This window comes from Typopeltis vanoorti, chromosome 12, assembly GCF_054136105.1.
Source record: "Typopeltis vanoorti isolate ZY-2024b chromosome 12, IOZ_Tvanoo_1.0, whole genome shotgun sequence".
NCBI lineage: Eukaryota > Metazoa > Arthropoda > Arachnida > Uropygi > Thelyphonidae > Typopeltis > Typopeltis vanoorti.
Window position 1 is genome coordinate 82,961,668 of NC_143560.1, and position 20,362 is coordinate 82,982,029.

General features: G+C 38.2%; 1 protein-coding gene across 4 annotated transcripts in view; it reads right to left on the bottom strand.

Annotated features, from left to right (window-relative positions):
• The window catches only part of LOC150100943 (enoyl-CoA delta isomerase 2-like), a 384,225-nt gene that overhangs the window by 248,187 nt on the left and 115,676 nt on the right, over positions 1–20,362 (bottom strand). For all 4 annotated transcript variants that reach the window (XM_090401230.1, XM_090401231.1, XM_090401228.1 and 1 more), the window contains exon 5: positions 10,776–10,859. In XM_090401230.1, the coding sequence (XP_090257356.1) occupies positions 10,776–10,859 (84 nt within the window). The remainder of the gene's footprint in view (positions 1–10,775; positions 10,860–20,362) is intronic.

The window sequence follows — 20,362 nt, forward strand, 5'->3', positions numbered from 1 at the left end:
AAGAAGATGAAATCATGAGTATGCTCACACAAATGACAAAGACAACAACAACAGTAAGTTGTTGTTGTCTCTCCAAAACTAGCTCAGCCATTCGTGGATGACTCCACGAATGGCTGAGCTAATTTTGGCAAGGAAAAGTAAAAATATTATTTGTTTAATATTATTTATACAGCTACTCCATGGAGTTAAAAGACTCATTGTGAGAGGCCAACACCATCCACTAACACAAATTCTATCTCCTTAAACTTATTTGATGTTGGGGTGTTCATGAACACTTCTGGCAATCCATTCCACTCATTCACCACTCTCCAAGTAAAGAGCCTAGTCTGCATACCCTTATTAACCACACTATTAGACAAATTGCAAGTGTGACCTTTTGTTTTCCCCCCTATTCCCCATGTATTGAAAAATTCATTTTGTGTCAATCTTATAGAATCCTTTTAGTAACTTATAAGTTTCTATTATATCGATGTCGCTTGGTGGCGCACTGATTAGATCGTCGGCTTGTCGAGAGCTCCTGAAAAGATTAGTATTATTTTGTGTTAACATTAGATATTTTACTAGAATTTTAAGTAGTATTGTTTGCTTTTTGTTTATTGGTGTGTCTGTACAATTTTTGCGTGTTTTCTGTTATTTTAATTATTATTTTTAAGAAAAAATAGTGCACACATGGCACCGATAAAGAAAAAAATGGTGGCCAGATCGCCATGTTTGTTTAAGAGTTTTGATGTAAACCAATTTATGCAATGTGCTGTCTGTGAGATGTATGCCTTGCGAAGAGCAGTGGGAGTCTGGTTAGAAAGTGATAGTGGAGTTAATATGTGTAAAAAGTGTAAAGAGAATGAGGACTTCAAGCGTGTTTCGTGTGTCGAGAGCGATATCGTGAACGATAGTCAGAATGTAGAAAATGGCGGTGTGCTAGAGAATTGCGTGGTAGTGCCAGATAGGTGTGAGAGCGTCGCAGAAAATGTAATTGAAGGTAGAAACACAGAAAGAATGGATGATTTGATCGATAATGAAAATGGCGATATAAATGCGAGTAGAGAAATTGCCCGATTGAATGGTGCCATACACAGAGCTAAAAGACAACTGGAGCGTATGGAAAAATGTGTGTTGAACGTACCGACAAATAACCGGCGGAAGTCTGCGACGGCAAATAATAGAATGTTTGCAAACGTCAATAAAATGAAGGAGCAAGTGCTGTATGGGGATTCGCTATTAAGAGGCGTAATAATTGAGAATTTAACGAAGTCGTACCAGCCAGGTGCGATCATAAAGCACGTCAGCGAATCTAGTCGACTGCAAAAACAGAGGGTGAAAGAGATGATAATCATGGCAGGAACGAATGATTTGAAACAGGACAAAATGGAAATGATAGAGGATGTGAGGGAGTTGTTTGAGGTAGCAAAAGAGAAGAGTGAGAGAGTTAGGATGGTGAGTATCTTACCGCGGTATGACAGTGAAGTGTTTAGAAGGAGGGCCATAATTGCCAATGACTTTATGCGTGGGTTATGCATGGAGAGTGGTGTGGAATTTGTGGATGTGTGGAATGAGTTCGATGGGCGAAAGGACTTATATAAGATGGATGGATTGCATTTGAATGGAGTTGGTGTACGGAGACTTGAAAGAGTGTTGATGAATGATGTGGAAGTGGATGTACAGACTCAGGGAAACTAGATTTATTAAGAGGGAGGGGGAATAGATATGCTGACTTTAGGGGGGGCAGTTAAGTGTATGAATGAGTATATTATGCCCGAGCGAGTACGACGGACAACAAATCAGAATGGGATAGTTAGTATAAGGCATCAAAGTAAGGATGGGACAAATGGGCTTCTGCGATTCATGTACACTAATGCCAGGAGTATTAGGAACAAGAAGGAAGAGTTTTTGGCCATGGTTGGCACTTCCAGGCCAGAGGTTGTCGGTATTAGTGAAACATGGCTGACAGAAGATGATAAAGCTAGTGGGATTGAATGCGACGGGTATAGCGTGTTCAGGAGTGACAGGGTGAATAAAAAGGGGGGAGGAGTGTTATTGATGATAGCTGATGATCTTCAGCCAAGGAGTATAGAAGTTGAACTGCATGATGGGGAAAAAAAGCGCATTTGAGGCTGTTTGGTGTGAGATACAATCCAGCAGAACAAAATATACAATTGGGTGCTGCTATAGACCGGGTGATGGAGTGGATGGTGGGGATAGTATGCATAAGCAAATAGAAGAAATGAGTGGAAGGAGGGTAATTATTATGGGTGATTTCAATTATGGTAACATTGACTGGAAAGAGGAGAGGGCACACGGGAGGAAGGAATTGGATTTTATGCAGTTATTAAGGGACAACTATCTACGGCAACATGTATTGGAAAATACCAGGGGGCAGAGAGTGCTGGACCTAGTAATTGCAACCGAGAATGTGGCTGTAATGAACATGACCATGTTGCCACCAATTGGTGAGAGTGACCATAAAGTCATGACTTGGGAGGTGGCTAAAGGAGTCGAATTTAAAATTAAGACAGGGTACATGTGGAATTACCGGGCTGGTAAGTATGACAAGCTTAGGAGTGTGCTTGGCTCAATGCCATGGCATGTAAAACTGCAAGGGCTGGATGTTGATAGTGCATGGGAGGTGGTTAAGAACTGTTTGCAGGAGGCAATGGTTGACTGTATACCAAGAGTCCGAATAATAAATCAATTAGGGGTTAAATGGATGAATAACACTATTAAGCTTGAGCTGCAAAAAAAGAAACAATTGTGGAGGAATTTTAAGGAGAAGGGTGACCATCAGGCGCAGGAACAGTATAAAGCTCAGGCCAGGATGGTAACAAGGGTGGTAAGAAAAGCAAAAGCAGATTACGAAAGGAAATTGGCCACGCAGGCTAAAGAGAATCCCAAACAGTTTTTTCAATATGTTGCAAGTAAAAGGAAAAATGCTCATGGTAGAATGATCTTAAAAAATGCTGAGGGTAGGGAGGTAACTGAATCAGTCGATATTGTGGAATTACTGAGCGAGCACTTTGCAAGAGTATATCATCCAGGTGGTGACTTTGCAGGAATGGAAGAACCAACAGCTTATACTGGAATTGTGATGAATGAAGTAGAGGTAACTAGTCTATTACAGAACCTCAATGTCAATACATCTGTGGGATTGGATGGTATACCAGCTCGTGTCGTACGTGAAGCGGCCAAAGAATTGTCAGTGCCCTTGACCATTTTGTTTAATTTGAGCCTCAGGACTGGGTCAGTCCCAAGGGGGTGGAAAGAGGGGAAAATAGTTCCACTGCACAAAGGTGGTTCCAAGGCTGCTGTTGAAAATTACCGGCCAATCAGCATAACAGGAATCATTATCAAGGTCTTAGAGAAAATAGTCAAGAGGAAAATACAAGATTGGATAGAAGAAAATGGGATACTGTATCGGGGACAGCATGGTTTTGTGAAGGGTAGGTCATGCCTCAGTAACTTGCTCACGTATTATAACACAGTGACGGCTGAACTGGATAAGGGTAATGGGTTTACGGTGATTCTACTGGACCTTGCCAAGGCCTTTGACAGGATACCACATGGAATTCTAATCAGTAAATTGGGACATATGGGGATGGACATAGGGTTGGTGAGATGGATAGGAGGGTGGTTGACGGAGAGATATCAGAGAGTGGTTTACTCAGGAGTAGAGTCCACAAGACTGCCTGTGACTAGTGGTGTGCCACAAGGATCTGTTCTTGGACCACTGCTGTTTAATTTGTTCATAAATGATATAGGAAAGGATCTGAGAGGAACAGTTCATTTGTTTGAGGATGATGCGAAGTTGGGTAGGGCAATAGTGAATGCAGACGACGTCAAAATTTTGCAGGATGATTTGGATAGATTGGAGGTCTGGGCTAAGGAGAATGGATGTCAGTTTAATGTGGCAAAATGTAAGGTTATGCATTTTGGGGTGAAAAGATTGGCGGCAGTTTACTGCATTGGTGGAACCGTGCTCCAGGAAATTGATGAGGCATGAGATTTAGGAGTGTTGGTAGATAAGGAATTGAAATTTAGGGGACACATTGCAAAAGTGGCCAAATCAGCTCATCAAATCACTTGGTTGCTGAAGAATACGTTGACAAGCAGAGACAAGCAGGTTATTGTTCCTCTGTATTGAGCCTTGATAAGACCCCATCTAGACTACTGTGCCCAGATTTGGTCACCTAGGTTTCTTCTTGATGGGGAGGAGGTGGAGAGGATCCAGAGGCAAGTGACCAAGATGATAGCAGGTCTGTGGAATGAACCGTATGAGAACAGGTTGAGGATTTGTGGGTTGCAAAAATTGGTTGATAGGCGGAGGAGGGGAGATATGATTGAGACATTCAAATTACTGAAGGGTTTCTATAAAATTAATTCAGAAGATATTTTTGAGAACAGGGCTGGTTGTGGGAGGACTAGGGGACATCCATGGAAACTGGGCAAAAGTGTGGTTAGTAAAGGTGTTAGAGCTGGGTTCTTTACTTTTAGAGTAGTGAATGAGTGGAATGCGCTCCCTGAGTCTGTGGTGGATGCTGTGACAGTGAATGAGTTTAAGGCGAGGTATGATAGATACTGTATGAATGTCAAATAGTTGTGATGAATATGATTTGGGGCCTCCCTCGATGAGTCTAATGACTCCCTGGAGTTGCCCGTAATAATAGTAATAGTAATAATATCCTCTCTCCTCTGCCTGTCAGCTAAACTCTGCAACCCACACACCTTCAATATATCCTCATAGGGAATATTCCACAGATTATCATGAGTTCAGTCACTTTTCTCTGTCCACCATCTCCTGATCCTCAAGAAACACAGGTGAAAATATTATCTGTGCACAATAGTTAATATGTGGCTGAATCATAGCCTTATAAAGGCTATGATTTGGTGACAACCTCACTATCTTTACTTGTCAATATGTTCTTCAACATCCAAGTAATTCTCTGAACTATTCTGTCAACTCTTACAATATGTCCTCTGAATTTCAAATCTCTATTCATTATCACCCCTAGATCCCAAGTCTCATCAATTTCCTGTAAACTAGTACCATCAATGTGATACAAAATATCTAATCTTTTCATCACAAAGTGAATTAACTTACATTTTACAATATTAAATTGATAACATTGTCCTTTGCCCACATGGCCAACTTATTTGAATCATCCTGTAAGATATCTATATCACATTTATTAACTATTTCCCAGTTTTGCATCATCAGTGAACAACTGAATATTCCCCCTCGAATCATCCCCAATATTATTAATGTACAAATTAAAGAGCAGTGAATCATTTTCCTTGATTCTACTCCACCATACACACCACCCTTTGATCTCTCTCTATCAGCTACCCCACCCATGCTACTAGCCACATTACTCCAAATTATGTAATAGTTTTCCATGCAGTATTCTGTCAAATGCCTTTGCAAAGTCCAGCAGTATTATGGTAACCATTTTTTTTTATTTAACTCTACTGCTCCCTTATTATAAAATGTGAATAAATTACTGAAGTGGGAGCTATACCTTTACAAAGGCATGCTGCCCTCTATAGAGTATCACATTCCTATCCACCCAGAATTTGGTTGAGGAAGGACTAAATTTCAGCCTCCTATTTAAACTATTCATGTCTTAAGAGTTACCTGAGTCTTCATCCTTGTAATTAGCTATCACTCATATACACTTATGTCAAAAATGTCTCACATAAAGGTGAAGAATTTTTAGCATTGATGCATATAATATTGGTGTTAGGCTTCACCTGAGACCCGAAAAGAGGATATACTTACACAAATAGCAAATGATGGATTCGGTATATTCTGGACAGACAAAATAGGAGGGTCACAGAGGAATTAAACCCAAGCATAGTAGAAATCTTCTGTGGCAATGGAAAATTAAAATACAGGCATAGATTCAAGGATGTTTGACATGAAATAGGGATTAACAAAACAAAATATACAGTTTGATGCTGCTTCACACCTTCATCATCTGAAGAGGATTGTGAAATGAGTAAACCTCATGTATCCCTGTATACATTATGAGAACTAAACATTATGTGAGCTATCACGAGAACTATACAAATTGTGACAATTTAATTCCCGGAACGGTTGCGTAATGTTGCCCATGTGGTGATTTGGTGAGTAACCATCTTTGTACATGTTTTAACTAATGTCTGCATAAATCTCAAGCCAATAGAGCCATTTGCTAGTTGGCTATTGACCAAAGCAATAGAGATCTACATGCAAATTTCGGCACAGAAATATGTGATCGAAATTTGGAGCAGCGTGTTAACATTGAATTTTATGCAAAAATCAGCAAAACTGCTACTGAAACATTGGAGCTATTGAAAGTGACATATAGTGTGGAAAAGTCAAGTGTCTTTGAGTGGCATAAGAGATTCAAAGGTTGGCGAGAGGATGTGAATGACAACCCCAGAAGTGGGCAGCCAAAAACAAAAATGACGAATGCAAACGTAAACACAGTGTGAGATTTGGTATGGTCTGACAGATGATTAAGCATGTGATTAGTGGCTGATGAATTGCAAATGAACAGAGAAATAGTCAGGGTAATTTTAACGGAAGAATTGGGTATGTGAAAGATTTCTGTCAAGTTTGTGCCTGAGATCTTGACGGACCGGCGGCTTCAAGTTGCAACTGATCTTTCTGCAAATACATGCATGTTTCCGAGAGTAATTATAGATGATGAAACCTGGTGCTTCCAGTACAATCCCAAAACAAAACAAGCACCAGAGCATGCAGTGGAAAACCCAGAGTTCACCATGTCCAAAAAAAGCAAGCGCGTCACGTTCGCAGTTCAAGACCATGCTGGTGTGTTTCTTTGATCACAAGGGAGATAGTCCACTATGAATTCATTGAACAGGGATAAATGGTCAATGAACAATGCTATTTAGAGGTTCTGAAAAGATTACGAGATTCTGTTCAGAGAAAAAGACCTGAATTGTGGCCTGACAAGTGGATCATCCATCATAACAATATCCCAAAGCCATAGTGTACTCATCGTGAGAGTTTCTGGTTTCCGCAAAAAAATTTATTACCAAATTAGGTCATCCTGCTTATTCACCTGACTTAGCTCTCTGTGATTTCTGGCTGTTTCCAAAATTAAAGAACTGAGCTAAAAGGATGAAGATTTTCTGACATTGCTGATTATCCAGCATAATATGATAAAGGAACTCAAGAGTATTCTGGAAAAAGAGTTCTAGGCCTGTTTCCAGAAATGGGAACACAGTCTAAACCAGTGTATAAATGCACAAGTGGACTACTTCGAAGGTGACAGTAGCCACTAATGTATAGTTCTGAGTGTAGGTTTTTTACGTGTGCATTCCAGGAATTAAATTCTCACACCTCGTTTATTATGAGAGCCATCATTATATGTGATTTGAACTATACAGATGTGGACTAGAGGGAAGATAAAGCAAGCAAAAGGTATGAAACAGAATTAATGAATTAACATAAGCAAAAGGGAATCATGACATAAGAACACTGACTACTAAATAATGTCTGAGAATCTATCTATAGAGGTGAATGTTATGCCTCAAACTGATAAGAGGAACAATGTTTTGACCTGAGTATTTTGATCTGAGGAAATACATGTGAATGCTTTGAATAAGATGGAAAATGAGTGAAATTATAAGACGCTGATTATAAACTGAAAAAGAAGTAGCTTCAAGCCTTGGCATGAGAAATTGCATGGAAAGTAATCACAGTGTCTGAAGGAAGCTATATCAGACTGTATCCCTAGGGATAGGAGAGTAAATTGCATAGGAGTCAAATGGATGAATAACACATGAAAGCATGAGCTGCACAAAAAAGAGAATGTCATGGATCCAGTATCATGAAAAGAGTGATGACGATAAGGCTCAGAACATTATAAATCACAGGTCAGGAGTGATGGCATAGCAAGGAAAGAAAAATTGGATTACTGAAGAGAATTTTATTACTATATAGCAAGTAAAAGGAAGAATGACTATGGAAAAATATCCTTAGTGAATGCAGATGGTAGGAAAAGATCAGATGCACTAGAGTTGTTAAGTGCTCACCTTAAGGTATGCATTCCAGACACACCCATTAGTCCTTAGAATGTGAAGGAGAAGAAACCAGATGAAAGAATAGAGGTATTAAATTAAGGGGATAAAAATCCCTTATTATTTTACAGCCAGTATGCGAAACTCTGAGATCGAAAACTACGATATAAGAGTTTCATGCCGAAGAACTATCGGCGAATCCAAGTGTAAGTGAACACCTGGTAGTACAACACCAAGGCAACTCAAAGCAAATGTGGAGCAAGCTCCCTCACTATCCTTGCTATTTTCTCATAATGTAAAACACAGCTCCTAGGAGATGTAATACTGCCTTACATTATGAGGAGAGGTCACTACCCAGACCGGTTTTAACCTTTTTTGTGTTCTCATCAGTGAGTAGGTAGACCTGGATGATATCAAAGTTTAAGTGAAAAGAACTTACATACCTTCACTATACTAATGCCAAAAAGGTGTGCCCATATTATATTATAACTAAGATAAAAAGCCAAACGGCTATTTTTTCTAGTGAAGTTAATTAAATTAAGGGTATAAAAATCCATTATTATTTTACAGCCAGTATGCTAGTTATCTTACTTATAATATAATATATGGGCACACACACACACCTTTCTGGCATTCGTATAGTGAAGGTATGCAAGTTCTTTTCACTTAAACTTTGATATCATCCAGGTCTACCTACTCACTGATGAGACCTCAAAAAAAGATTGAAACCGGTCTGGATAGTGACCTCTCCTCATAATGTAAGGCAGTATTACATCTCCTAGGAGCTGTGTTTTACATTATGAGAAAATATCAAGGATAGTGAGGGAGCTTGCTCCACCTTTGCTTCGAGTTGCCTTGGTGTTGTACTATCAGGTGTTCACTTATGCTTGGATTTGCAGATAGTTCTTCGACGTGAGACTCTTATATCGTAGTTTTCGATCTCAGAGTTTCGCATACTGGCTGTAAAATAATAGAGGATTTTCATCCCCTTAATTTAATTAACTTTGCCAGAAAAAAATAGCCGTTTTGGCTTTTTATCTTAGAATAGAGGTATTTTAGCAGTATCAAAGCTATTGCAAAACTTGATTCATACACAGCTTCATAGATTAGATTGGATATTGATATGAGCCCTGAAGAAATGTGCAAGAGAGCAGTGCCCTGACCACCTGGAAGTTTAACTCAAGTCTCAGTATATGTATGTATGTATGATTTCTGATGAATGGAAGAGAGCAAGATAATTCCATTATACAAAGATGAAGCACTCACTACCAACTCCACCCATTCCTATCCAGCCTCAACAATACCTTGATGACTACACTAGCAAATTATTATTATTATTATTATTATTATGTGACACTTCCAGGGAGTCCAAAGACTCATCGAGGGAGAGCGTGCCAACAGCATCAAACGATTGAACTCCTTCCAACTACTAACCCCGCTCAAACTTGCTTAACTTTTTGCTGAGCCATTAGTAGCAGAGGCTCTACCAATCGACCAACCTTTGCTGGTAGTACAGTATTATTACTGTAATATTACTATATATTACAGTATCCAAATATACTATATATTATATATATATTATAGTATCCAAAGATTGATAGACAGAACTATGATCCTCTATAGAGGTGGTATAGCTTTGTTAAAGGTAAGTCTTGCTTTAGCAATCTGCTCACATTTTATAATAAAATAAGCAAAGTTGGATAAGCAGAATGGATGTATCATGATACGTAACCTTACTTCTGGAATTTTCCATTTGAAGGAATTCCACACTGGAAGTTGTTATATACTCAAAAGGGCTGGATATGAAAAACAGACTTGTAAAAATGGATGAAAATGAATAGGCAATTAGTTATGGAAGTGCTGACCAAGTCTGAAAGAAAGAGGACTTTGTTGTTTCATTTGTATGTTAATAATGCTAGGGATTTTCTAGAAGAGGAAATCCAGTTATTTGCTGATGACAATCATACTAAGCTGAAAAAGTGATAAGAGCTGTAACTGATACAGAATCCTTCCAGGTTGTTCAATGTTGCTAAGTATAAGGTTAAGCAACACTGTGAAGTATATATTAACGGTAATTTACTGAAAGCAGTCATTACTAAAACTAGAAACTTAACGATTATACTGGCCAGATGTTAAAGTTCAGATAACACATCTCAAGTGGCTAAGTAACTGCATCTGATAAATGCACTGCTAAGAGAATTATACCTTGTAAGAAAAAGGAAGTTCTTTCCCAACTTTATAAGGATTTGATAAGACAACATCTGGACTACTGTGTGTGTGCGTGCAGGCTTGCTGACTCTGGTTCTGGGAAGATGGTAAGATAGTTGAAAAGATTCAGAGATAGTAACTGAGATGATAACTGGTCTATGGAAGTACACATATGAGGATAGGCTGAAGTAATGTGCTCAAAAGCTGAGGAATAGAAGATATGTTAGAGACATAAAAATTAGTAATGGGATCATGCAGTATAGATACAAGTGAGCTCCAGGTTCTTTTCAATACATTTGATGATTGTGTTCAAGTAAAGATATGATGTATATTTTAAGTATGAGTAGCTAAAATGAAGGACCTCCCCACCTCTTTCAATCAGTCCTTTGACATCCTGGAGGAGCCTTCATAACAATGATGTTACTGAACCTTGTACATAAATACTGTCATGATTATAATTTCATTCACAAAATTTGGAAAATTGCCATTATAAATCAAAAGTTAAAATATATATGTCAGGACTTACCAAGATATTTAAAACTCACCTTTCACGCTCACCAGATTCATCAAGTTTTCTGTTAATTGCTAATATTAGCTGGGCTTCTGTTATTACCTGCGATTTCCTCCTTCTGAAATAAAAAAAGTAAGTAGAAAAAAAAAAAAAGGATTAGATTAAAAAATAATGATTTGCAATACTGTTGTATAACTTTAAATGACATAATACAAGGGTGGTTCCATAAGTTTCTGGCCTGACTAACTTTTACAGCTGACAGAAAAAAACAATTGTCACCTTTCAACATAATCTCCCTTTACTTCAACACATTTTTCATATCTTTGAATTAACATTTCTATTCCCTTGAAAAAAAGTCTGTACTTTTGTCTGCAAAATGGCCTAAAACTGCATCTTTCATCTCATTGTCATCTGTAAATTTTCTTCCTCAAAGGTCTTTCTTCAGTTTTGAGAAGAGGTAGTAGTCACTAGCTGCTATCTCCTGGAGGCTACAGTCCTTCACTGCAACCTTCGCAACAATAGGTGTATGGAGTGGAGCATTGTCTTGAAGCAGGTGAACAGCATGACTCAGCATTCCTCGTCTCCTCCTTTATGGCATTGCACAGTTTGTGCAGGAGTGAAGCATAATATTCTGAATTCATGGTGGTATTCCTTTCCTTGAACTAAATCAAGAGAATTCCCCAGCAATCCCAAAAGATTGTTGCCATGATCTTAGTGGACTGAGTGACCTTGGCTTTTCTTCAGCTGTTTGTGCAACTCCGTTGATCCCCTTCCGGAAAGAGGATCATAATCAAGGACCATCGTTTCATCCCTGGTGATAATGGATTCCAGCACTTCTCTTTGATTCCCTTGGCAAAACTCTAAAAACTTGCAGGAACAGGTCACACAATGCTTCTTCTGAATTAAAGAGAGAAGTCAGGGAACCCACCTTGCACTTACCTTTGTCATTTAAAGCTTCTCATGAATAATGTGAAAGATGGTTGTTATAGAAAGCCAAAACCTTCGTAAGATTTCATTGTGCTTCAGCTGTCTGTCATTCAGCGGTTCCTCCTCAACAAGGGAGATATTTTCTCAATCATCACTACCACAGGCCGACCATCACAAGGATCATCTTCAATGCTCTATCTCCTAGGCAAAAGTGTTTAGCTTATTCCTTCACGGTGGAATATGAAGAAGCAGCTTCTCCATAAACACCATCCAATCACTGTTTAATAGCACTTGGAGAAAGCCATTCTTTGGTGTGGTGAAAAACTTTATCACAACATGGTACTCAATTCTTTATATTACAGCCATGTAGCATGCCACGTGTTGGTCAAACGACTGCCTCCAACTGAATGACACAGGTAAAGAGTTGAAACTGATAAACTAACCTCCCCATAGATGGTGCTATTTGTCACACATGATCATGATCATCATCAAATTCCTGCCATGTACCATGAAGGGGGGGGGGGGGGTGTACAGGATATGATAGTACTACATGAAAAAAATTACATCATTAATAACTTCCTATCTACAATTTTCCTCCAAAACAGTCTGTTACTTGTCAAGACTCCAACATTATCAGATCTTATATTTCTATCGTCTAAGGCACTTTGTACCGTATCAATCCACCTATATCTTGGTTTTCCTCTCGGTCGTTTTGCTGCCAACCTGGCAGAGAACACTTGTTTTGCTAATCTTTCTTCGCCCATTCTATTTAAGTGACCATACCACCTGAAATTATCTCTGCTAACGCATTCCTGAATGCTGACAATGTCAAGTTCTTTCCTAATATCCTCGTTTTTAATATAATATTGCCATTGATGCCATCTGTTCACGCCTATAATCATTCTCAGGACTCTCTTATCTGCGGTGTCTAGTCTTTGGTCAAGTGTTTTACTTCTGACCCAGCTCTAAGATCCATAAGTTAAAACTGGTTTGAACACTGTCTTATATACAGCTAATTTAGTGTTCTGACTAATTTCTCTCTTATTCCATATGAATTTATTCAATTGACTTCCCACCATATCTGCTTTGCTGATTCTGTTGTCTATTTCTATATTTAATTTACAATCTTCACTAAAAATTGTGCCTAAGTAGCTGAAATGTTTTACTTGTTCCACAGGTTCTCCATTCACAACTGTTGACATTTTCAATGATTCTGCCTATTTTCATTATCTTTGTCTTTTTATTGCTGATCTTCATACCATATCTATTACAACAGTTATTCAATTTGGTCAGAGAATTTTGCAGACTTGTCGCTGATTTATTTAGAAGTATAACATCATCCGTATACAGCAAAGAGCTGACATTAACATCTCCAATTTTGATACCATGTTTAATACCACTTTCCTTCATAATGTGATCCATATAGATAATGAATAACAGAGGGGATAATGTACATCCTCGTCTCACACCAGAATTAACATTAAACCAACTTCTGTACTTCCTGTAGTTTAAATTCTAACTGCTGACTTACAACTCAAATAAAGACTAAGTATTGCTTGATATAAAGCCCCATTGACACCATATAACTGCAGCGTATTGAATAGCTTCTCTCTCTTCGCACCTTGTCATATGCCTTTTCCAGACTGACAAAACTTAAATACAGATCTTTGTTATATTCCCATGCTTTCTCGACTATTTGTCGTAAAGTGAAGATCTGATCCTGACAGCCTCTATTTGGCCTGAATCTAGCTTGTTCTTCACCCAGCTTTTCTTCCCAACCATTTCTCAAGTATACTTGCATAGATCTTGCCAGGAAGACTCAGTAGGGAAATACCTCTGTAATTCTCACATTAAGTTTTATTTCCCTTTCTATATATGGGTACTATGAGAGCTCTACTCCAATCAGCGGGAATTCGTCCCTGTGTCTAGGCTTTCTGAACTATGCAGTGCAGCCACTGTAAGGCTTTTAAACCACTATACTTAAGCATTTCTGGTCGAATCCTGCCCTTTCCACATTTCAAGCCTCTGATGGCTTTTTCTACTTCAAGAATGGATATGTATTCCTGACTGCATGCCTGGGCAGTGTTTTTTACCACTGTGCTGTCATCACAGCTTGTTTCATTTAGCAGTTTTTCAAAGTAATTACTCCATACTTCAATGATATCTTTTCTCCTGTTTTCATGTCACCTTTATCATCTCTAACTCCTTTTACAGCACTCTTTCCTCCATTCCTAAGCTTCTTCAACAACCTCCAGAATATTTTGCCACCTTCTTGATATTTATTTTCTATATTCTTATCAAAGTCCTCCCATGACTTTTGTTTAGCTACTTTTACACAGTGTTTAGCATTCTTACATTTGTCTCTGTATTCTCTAAGAGCACAAGCTGACTTATTTGCCAGGAACTTTTGATAGGCTTTCTTCTTTTACTTCACTGACTCTTTAACTTCCTGTGTCCACCATGGAGTTCTAATTTTTCAATCCTTGCAGACAACTTCACCACATGCCTCTCTAGCTGAATCAATCAGGGCCCTCTTCACTTCCAAGGTTTGATTCCTGTTCTCAAACTCTTTCATTTTTTCTTCAATAATCTTTGTGTATTTTAGTCTACAGTTCACATCTGAGAGCTACTCAACTTTTATTCGCTTCAAAACTTGTATAAGTCTCTGATCAGACCACACTTGGACTATTGTTCTCAGATTTGGTCCCCAGGATTTGAAGGGGATATAAGGGGATATCTGTGGAAAGGATACCAAGACAGATGACAAAGATGGTTTTCAGAACTGTACAAGGATAGTTATGAGGATCGGCTGAGGGGATGTGGACTGCAGAGTTTGGTGGATAGAAGAAGAAGGAGAGGTGATATGATTGAGACTTTCAATATCTTGGCATCACTCCTTCCCTCTTGAACAGCGGGAAGGAGTGATGACAAGAGGCCATCCCTGAAAGTTACGAAAGGAAACTGTGAGAAAGAGGGTAAGGAGTGGTTTCTTTACGTGGATGGTGGTTGAACCGTGAAATGCATTGCCTGAGGGAGTGGTGGGAGCGAGAACAGTCAATGAGTTTAAAGAGTGGTATGATAGACTTTGTGTTTCTTAGGGGGGGGGACCTCCCTTCGATGAGTCTTGACAGACTTTATGTTCTTAGGAAGGACCTCCCACGATGAGTCTTTTGACTCCATCGAGGCCTGAATAAGAATAACTTTCTTACATATTATTCTTTTCAATATGAAATTCATTTTTATCATGCTCAAGACTAAATAGTGATCACTTCCAATTTCAAATCCTCTGTACACTCGGTTGTCTGCACCATAACATAGTCAATGAGACTTTTCTTATTCCTTGCCTCTTCTCTCCATGTGAATTTGTGCACATTTTTATGTTGGAACATGGTGTTAGTAATAACTAGTCCATGTTGTGAGCAGAAATCCAACAGATATTTGCCATTATTATTAGCTTTGCTCTTTTCTCCAAATTTTCCCAAAATATTTTTGTATGTCTCACAATAATTTCCTACTCTGCTATTTAGATCCCCAACAAGGACCAACTTTTCCTTTTTCATTGTGTCAGTTGCTTTTTCTAAAGCCTCAAAAAATTCCTCCACTTCTACCTTAGTAGAACCTTCTGTGGGACCATAGGCACATGTAAGTCGCATTGTCCAGTTCCCCATTCTCATATTTGCCCACATTACTCTACTTGAGACTGACTGCCATTCAAGAAGATTAGCCTCGTATTTTGTGTTGAATACTATAGCTACTCCTTGTTTTCCTTGATTGTCATTGCCTGAATATAACATTTTGTATTTATTGCTCAGAAAGATCTCACCAGTTGTTGTCTTTTTTGTTTCAGTCACCCCTATTATGTCGATCTGGTACTTATCTAATTCCTCAGCTAGCTCCATTTCTTTGCCATTCAGGCTTCTTATGTTGATAATACCGATCTTTAACTCTGGTGATGTTGAGTTGGGGTGTGTTTTCAGATTTGTTCCAATAGCTGACTTTTCACTGTTCGCCCTGGTTCCCTGGCGAAAACAACGGGGGCCTTGGTTAACCAGGCGACGCCCCATCCATCAAAAAATTTTGTCATGTTGTGCCATCATTTTTTATTTTGGTTTAACCAATAAGAATACAATTTGGTCTGCTAAATCCGAAATTCCCAGCCCATCCTCGTTCGTTCAGTATCCAAGTAGATACCCAACAGGGTGCACCATGAGAAAGTGAGGATTGGACATTAGGTCAGAAGCGCTGGTCGGTTCTCTGCATCACACATGTTGTTTTAAAATTGGTGTGAATACTGTATGTCAGGCCAGAAGCTTTTGGAGCCTACCTCGTAAATCATTTTAAAGATTTAAATGCAGGAACAGTGCTTCTCAAAAATCAAAATGGGACTCAATACTATGAACAATTTTAAAAATAGCCCTTCTGTGACCAACCAAAGAGCTGAACTAAGCTTTCAGCCTGTCTCATGAAATGACCAATCGAGTATTCCACTGTGTACTATAATGGAAAATAAAAAAACTGCTTACAGAATAGTTTTTCATGTAATCTCTTTTTTTTTTAAGTTTTTTTTTTTTTTTTTTTGAGCAGCACTGTTCATGTGTATTAAAATTTTTAAATTTGCACTCTGTAATGATATTAAATGTATAATACTTTAATGTTTTCAATTATTCTTTTTGGACATACCTAAGCAATATATAATTGTAAACACCAGGCATTCATAACTGAAATATTAAACAGCTATGACATTATGGCTAAGGCATTTTTTGGCCTCTTCAGTGCCCCTTCCCACCCACTAGATATGATATAGTGGAGTGCCTACTATGAGGAGGGCCAAAAATGCCTATGTCTGAAGATCATATGATCTAGTGGAGGGGGGGGGAGAGACATTTGTGGGTCTCCTCTAGATATGATATACTATAATTAGTAAGTAATCTAGCACAAATTATAGACTACTTGTTTACTTTAACACCTATTAAGAATCCATTTCATAAAATTACCAAACATACAAGACAATTTTACCCATCTATAACAAGGGAAATAAAACTGAATTTGAGAATTTCCCTCTACTAAGTGTTCCTGGTATTTATGTGACTATACTAGAGGCTAAGAAAAATTGTGGAATTAAAACTTGGAGAAGAAATTGGGTTCAGGCCAAATAATAGTAGTGAGGATCAAGTTTTCACTTTATCACAAATAGTTTATAAATTATGGGAATACGAGGTTCTGTAGATATGGAAACGGCATACAACCAAGGTGCCAAGAGAAAAGCTGTTCAAAACACTACAACTATACATTGAAATAAATTGAATTAATGCCACATTGCCACAAAGCAAAGTGGCATTAGGCCACTGGTATCATTGATTTATCACTGGAAAAATTACTTCTTGGTATGAGATCTAATGCAGAGAGTCAGGGAAACTAGATCATCAAGGGAGGAAATACATTAATGACATCAGGCAGGGTCTAATATCAGATGTGCAATTATTTGCCGATGATGCAAAGATAGGCAGGGCAATCAGGGATGCTACTAATATTCAGCACTGACAAAATGATTTCAATAGGCCGGAAAATTGGACAAATGAAAATGGTTGTCAGGTTAATGTTAGTAAGTGTAAAGTTATGCACTTTGGCCTGATGATTTTTCCAGCTGCATATTATATTAGCAGGGTTATGCTACAAGAAACTGAGCAGGTAAGGGATCTTAGCATATTAGTAGATAGGAGTTTGAAATTCAAAGGTCACATAGCAAAAGTTGCAAATACAATTCAGAGAATAATTGTGATGTTGAAGCAAACCATGACATGTAAGGATAAGGAATCCATTCTGCTTCTTCATAAAGCTTTGATAAGACCACACACCTGGATCATTGTGTACAGATTTGGTTCTAACAAATTCCAAGGGGATAAAGAAACTGAGGAAAGGGTGTAAAGAAGAGTACGAAGATTATATCTGGATTATGGGATTTAGATTATGAGGAGAGATTGCGAGTATATGGATTGTAGACTCTGGTTAACAGGAGAAAGAGGCGTGATATGAAAGAGGTCTTTTTGAATGGGTATTATGAGATAGCTTCTGATGAAATTTTTTGTTATATGGAAGATGGGGAGAGAACATCGGGACATCCATGGAAGTTAAGTTTGTTCACAGTCAAGAAAGGGGGTAAGAGATAGGTTTTTCTCTCACAGAGCAGTAAGTGGGTGGAATAGTTTGCTTTTAGGAGGTAGTGAGCGCATCTAGTGTGAATGAGTTTAAGTGAAGGTATGACAGCTGGCTTGGGTGATTTATAGCCTCCCTCAATGAGTCCTCGACTCCCTGGAAGTCTCAGATAATAATAATTCTTTTCTTTATGAAGTTGATGTTATACTCTTAAATAAATCTGTTACAAGTCTGCAAGATTCCTTAACTAAACTGAATAAATGCTGTAACAAACTGGGTCTCCATACAATTATAGAGGGATGAAGAAAAAATAATGTTATCAGAAAACTTGAAAGATGGTGAAGACTTAGAAATAACATCAATCACAAAAAATTGATAACCTTTTAAGAAAAATTACAAATAGAAAAAAAAGCCAGAAAAGACAAAATAGAAAATGAGTCATTAAAATGTCAAGGAAGAGAAATAGTAATTCAGTCAATTGCACTAGCACTAGTCGCCATATGAAGTCATGAATGGAGGTAAAATATCACAGTGCCAATTTTTAAAAAAAGGAGATCCAAACAATTAGAGGGATATTTATACGTGCGGATAGGCTTATGTGTTCGTCAGACAATGCAATGTTATGCAGCGGCCGCGATTTCATCAAGATGCCGTTGTTGTGAACCTATCATCGACAACCTTATTCAAAGAGGCCACGAGTGCATTAAGTCTTGGACATAATTTTGTCATTACTCCTAAAGAAGTGCCTAAAAAACCAAAATAATGGCTTCTGTTGAACGCAGGATTTACCACGTGCCTCCAGCTATAGCCAATAATATTAGGTTAGACGTGGCCAATATCCTAATCCATTCTAAGTCTCCAAAAAATAATATCCCACATAAAGAAATAATAGCTCTAAAAGAACTACGCAATAATAACCACATTACAATAACCAATCAGACAAAGGAAACGCCACTGTAGTAATGGATACAACAAAATATGAAAGCAAAATGCATGCACTGCTCCAAGACCAGTCTAGATATCAAATCATAGATCGAGATCCCACCAACTCACAAAAGAATAAGGTGTGCAAGTTACTGAACAAAGTCACTTCCTGGCCAAAAGAAATTGTCAGAAAACTCAAATCCTTGCATGTTAAAACACCCAGAATATATGGTGCTCCTAAAATACACAAACAAGGTACACTTTGCATCCTATTGTAGATAGTATAAACAGTCCTACATATAAACTATAAACACTTAGCCAAATTACTAATCACTTACACAAACAATTCTCCCTCTTTTGTTAAAAATTCTACCCACCTAAAACGTATTTTAGAAAACCACACCTTAAATAGTTCAGACCTAATGCTGAGTTTTGATATCACCTCATTATTCACTAATGTACCACTGATTGAAACATTTAACTTACTAAATTCATAATTTCCCCCAGATATATTTCAGCTATTTAAATTCACAGTACAGGCAGGTTATTTTACATGGAAATGGAAAATATATAAACAATTAGATGGGACAGCTATGGGTTCGCCCTTTTCTCCCCCCTTAGCCAACTTCTACATAGAACATCTGGAAAAACTAGCTATCAACACAGCCACTCTCAAACCTAGTCTCTGGCTATGCCATGTTGATGATGTGCTTGCTATTTGGCCACATGGCCCAGACACATTGAATACATTTTTAGTGCATCTAAATAGCCAGCATCCTAAAATCCACTTTACAATGGAACTAGAAGCCAATGACTGCCTGCCCTTCCTGGACATACTGATCACACGTTTACCAGAAGGTTCCTTATCATTTTCGGTTTATAGAAAACCCACACATACAGAGAGATACTTACACAAACAATCACACCATCACCCTTCTCAACAATATGGTATCTTAAAAACACTAACCCATAGAGCTAGAGCACTCTATTCCAATGACATTGCTCTCACTGCTGAAATTTCTCACCTACGTCACACGTTTAGTAGATAACATACTAAATGCTACCCAGAAATCCCCTCTATCTACCACAAAAGACTACAACAAAACTATCACCATCCCATACATTAAAGGCACATCTGAAAAGATATCTGGAGTGCTTAACAAACACCAACTATGCACAGTATTTAAATATGTAAAATTAGCAACTCTCATCTGTTCACCTGAGGACAAATGCAGTCCTTTATCACATCCAGGAGTCTATGAAGTGCCCTGTTCTTGCCATCAAGCCTACTACGGGCAGACAGGAAGAACTGTGGACATCCGCCTCAGTGAACACAAAAAATATATATCCGACACTTTCGCTATGGCAAGTCGAGTCTGGCAGACCATGCTTTGGATATCCCTGCACACAGGATCAATTGGAAAGAAACAAAAGTAATGCACAGAAGCTTCTACAAGTCAGAGCAGTTGTTCCTGGAACAGAAGCCTTAAAACATACTCCAAACCTTAACAAGTATGGCTGTATAAATCTACCAACGATTTGGGAGACAGTCATCTTAAGACCAAATTAATATTTATTACTTTTATTTTATTTTATTTTTTCAAACTTTCTAAGACT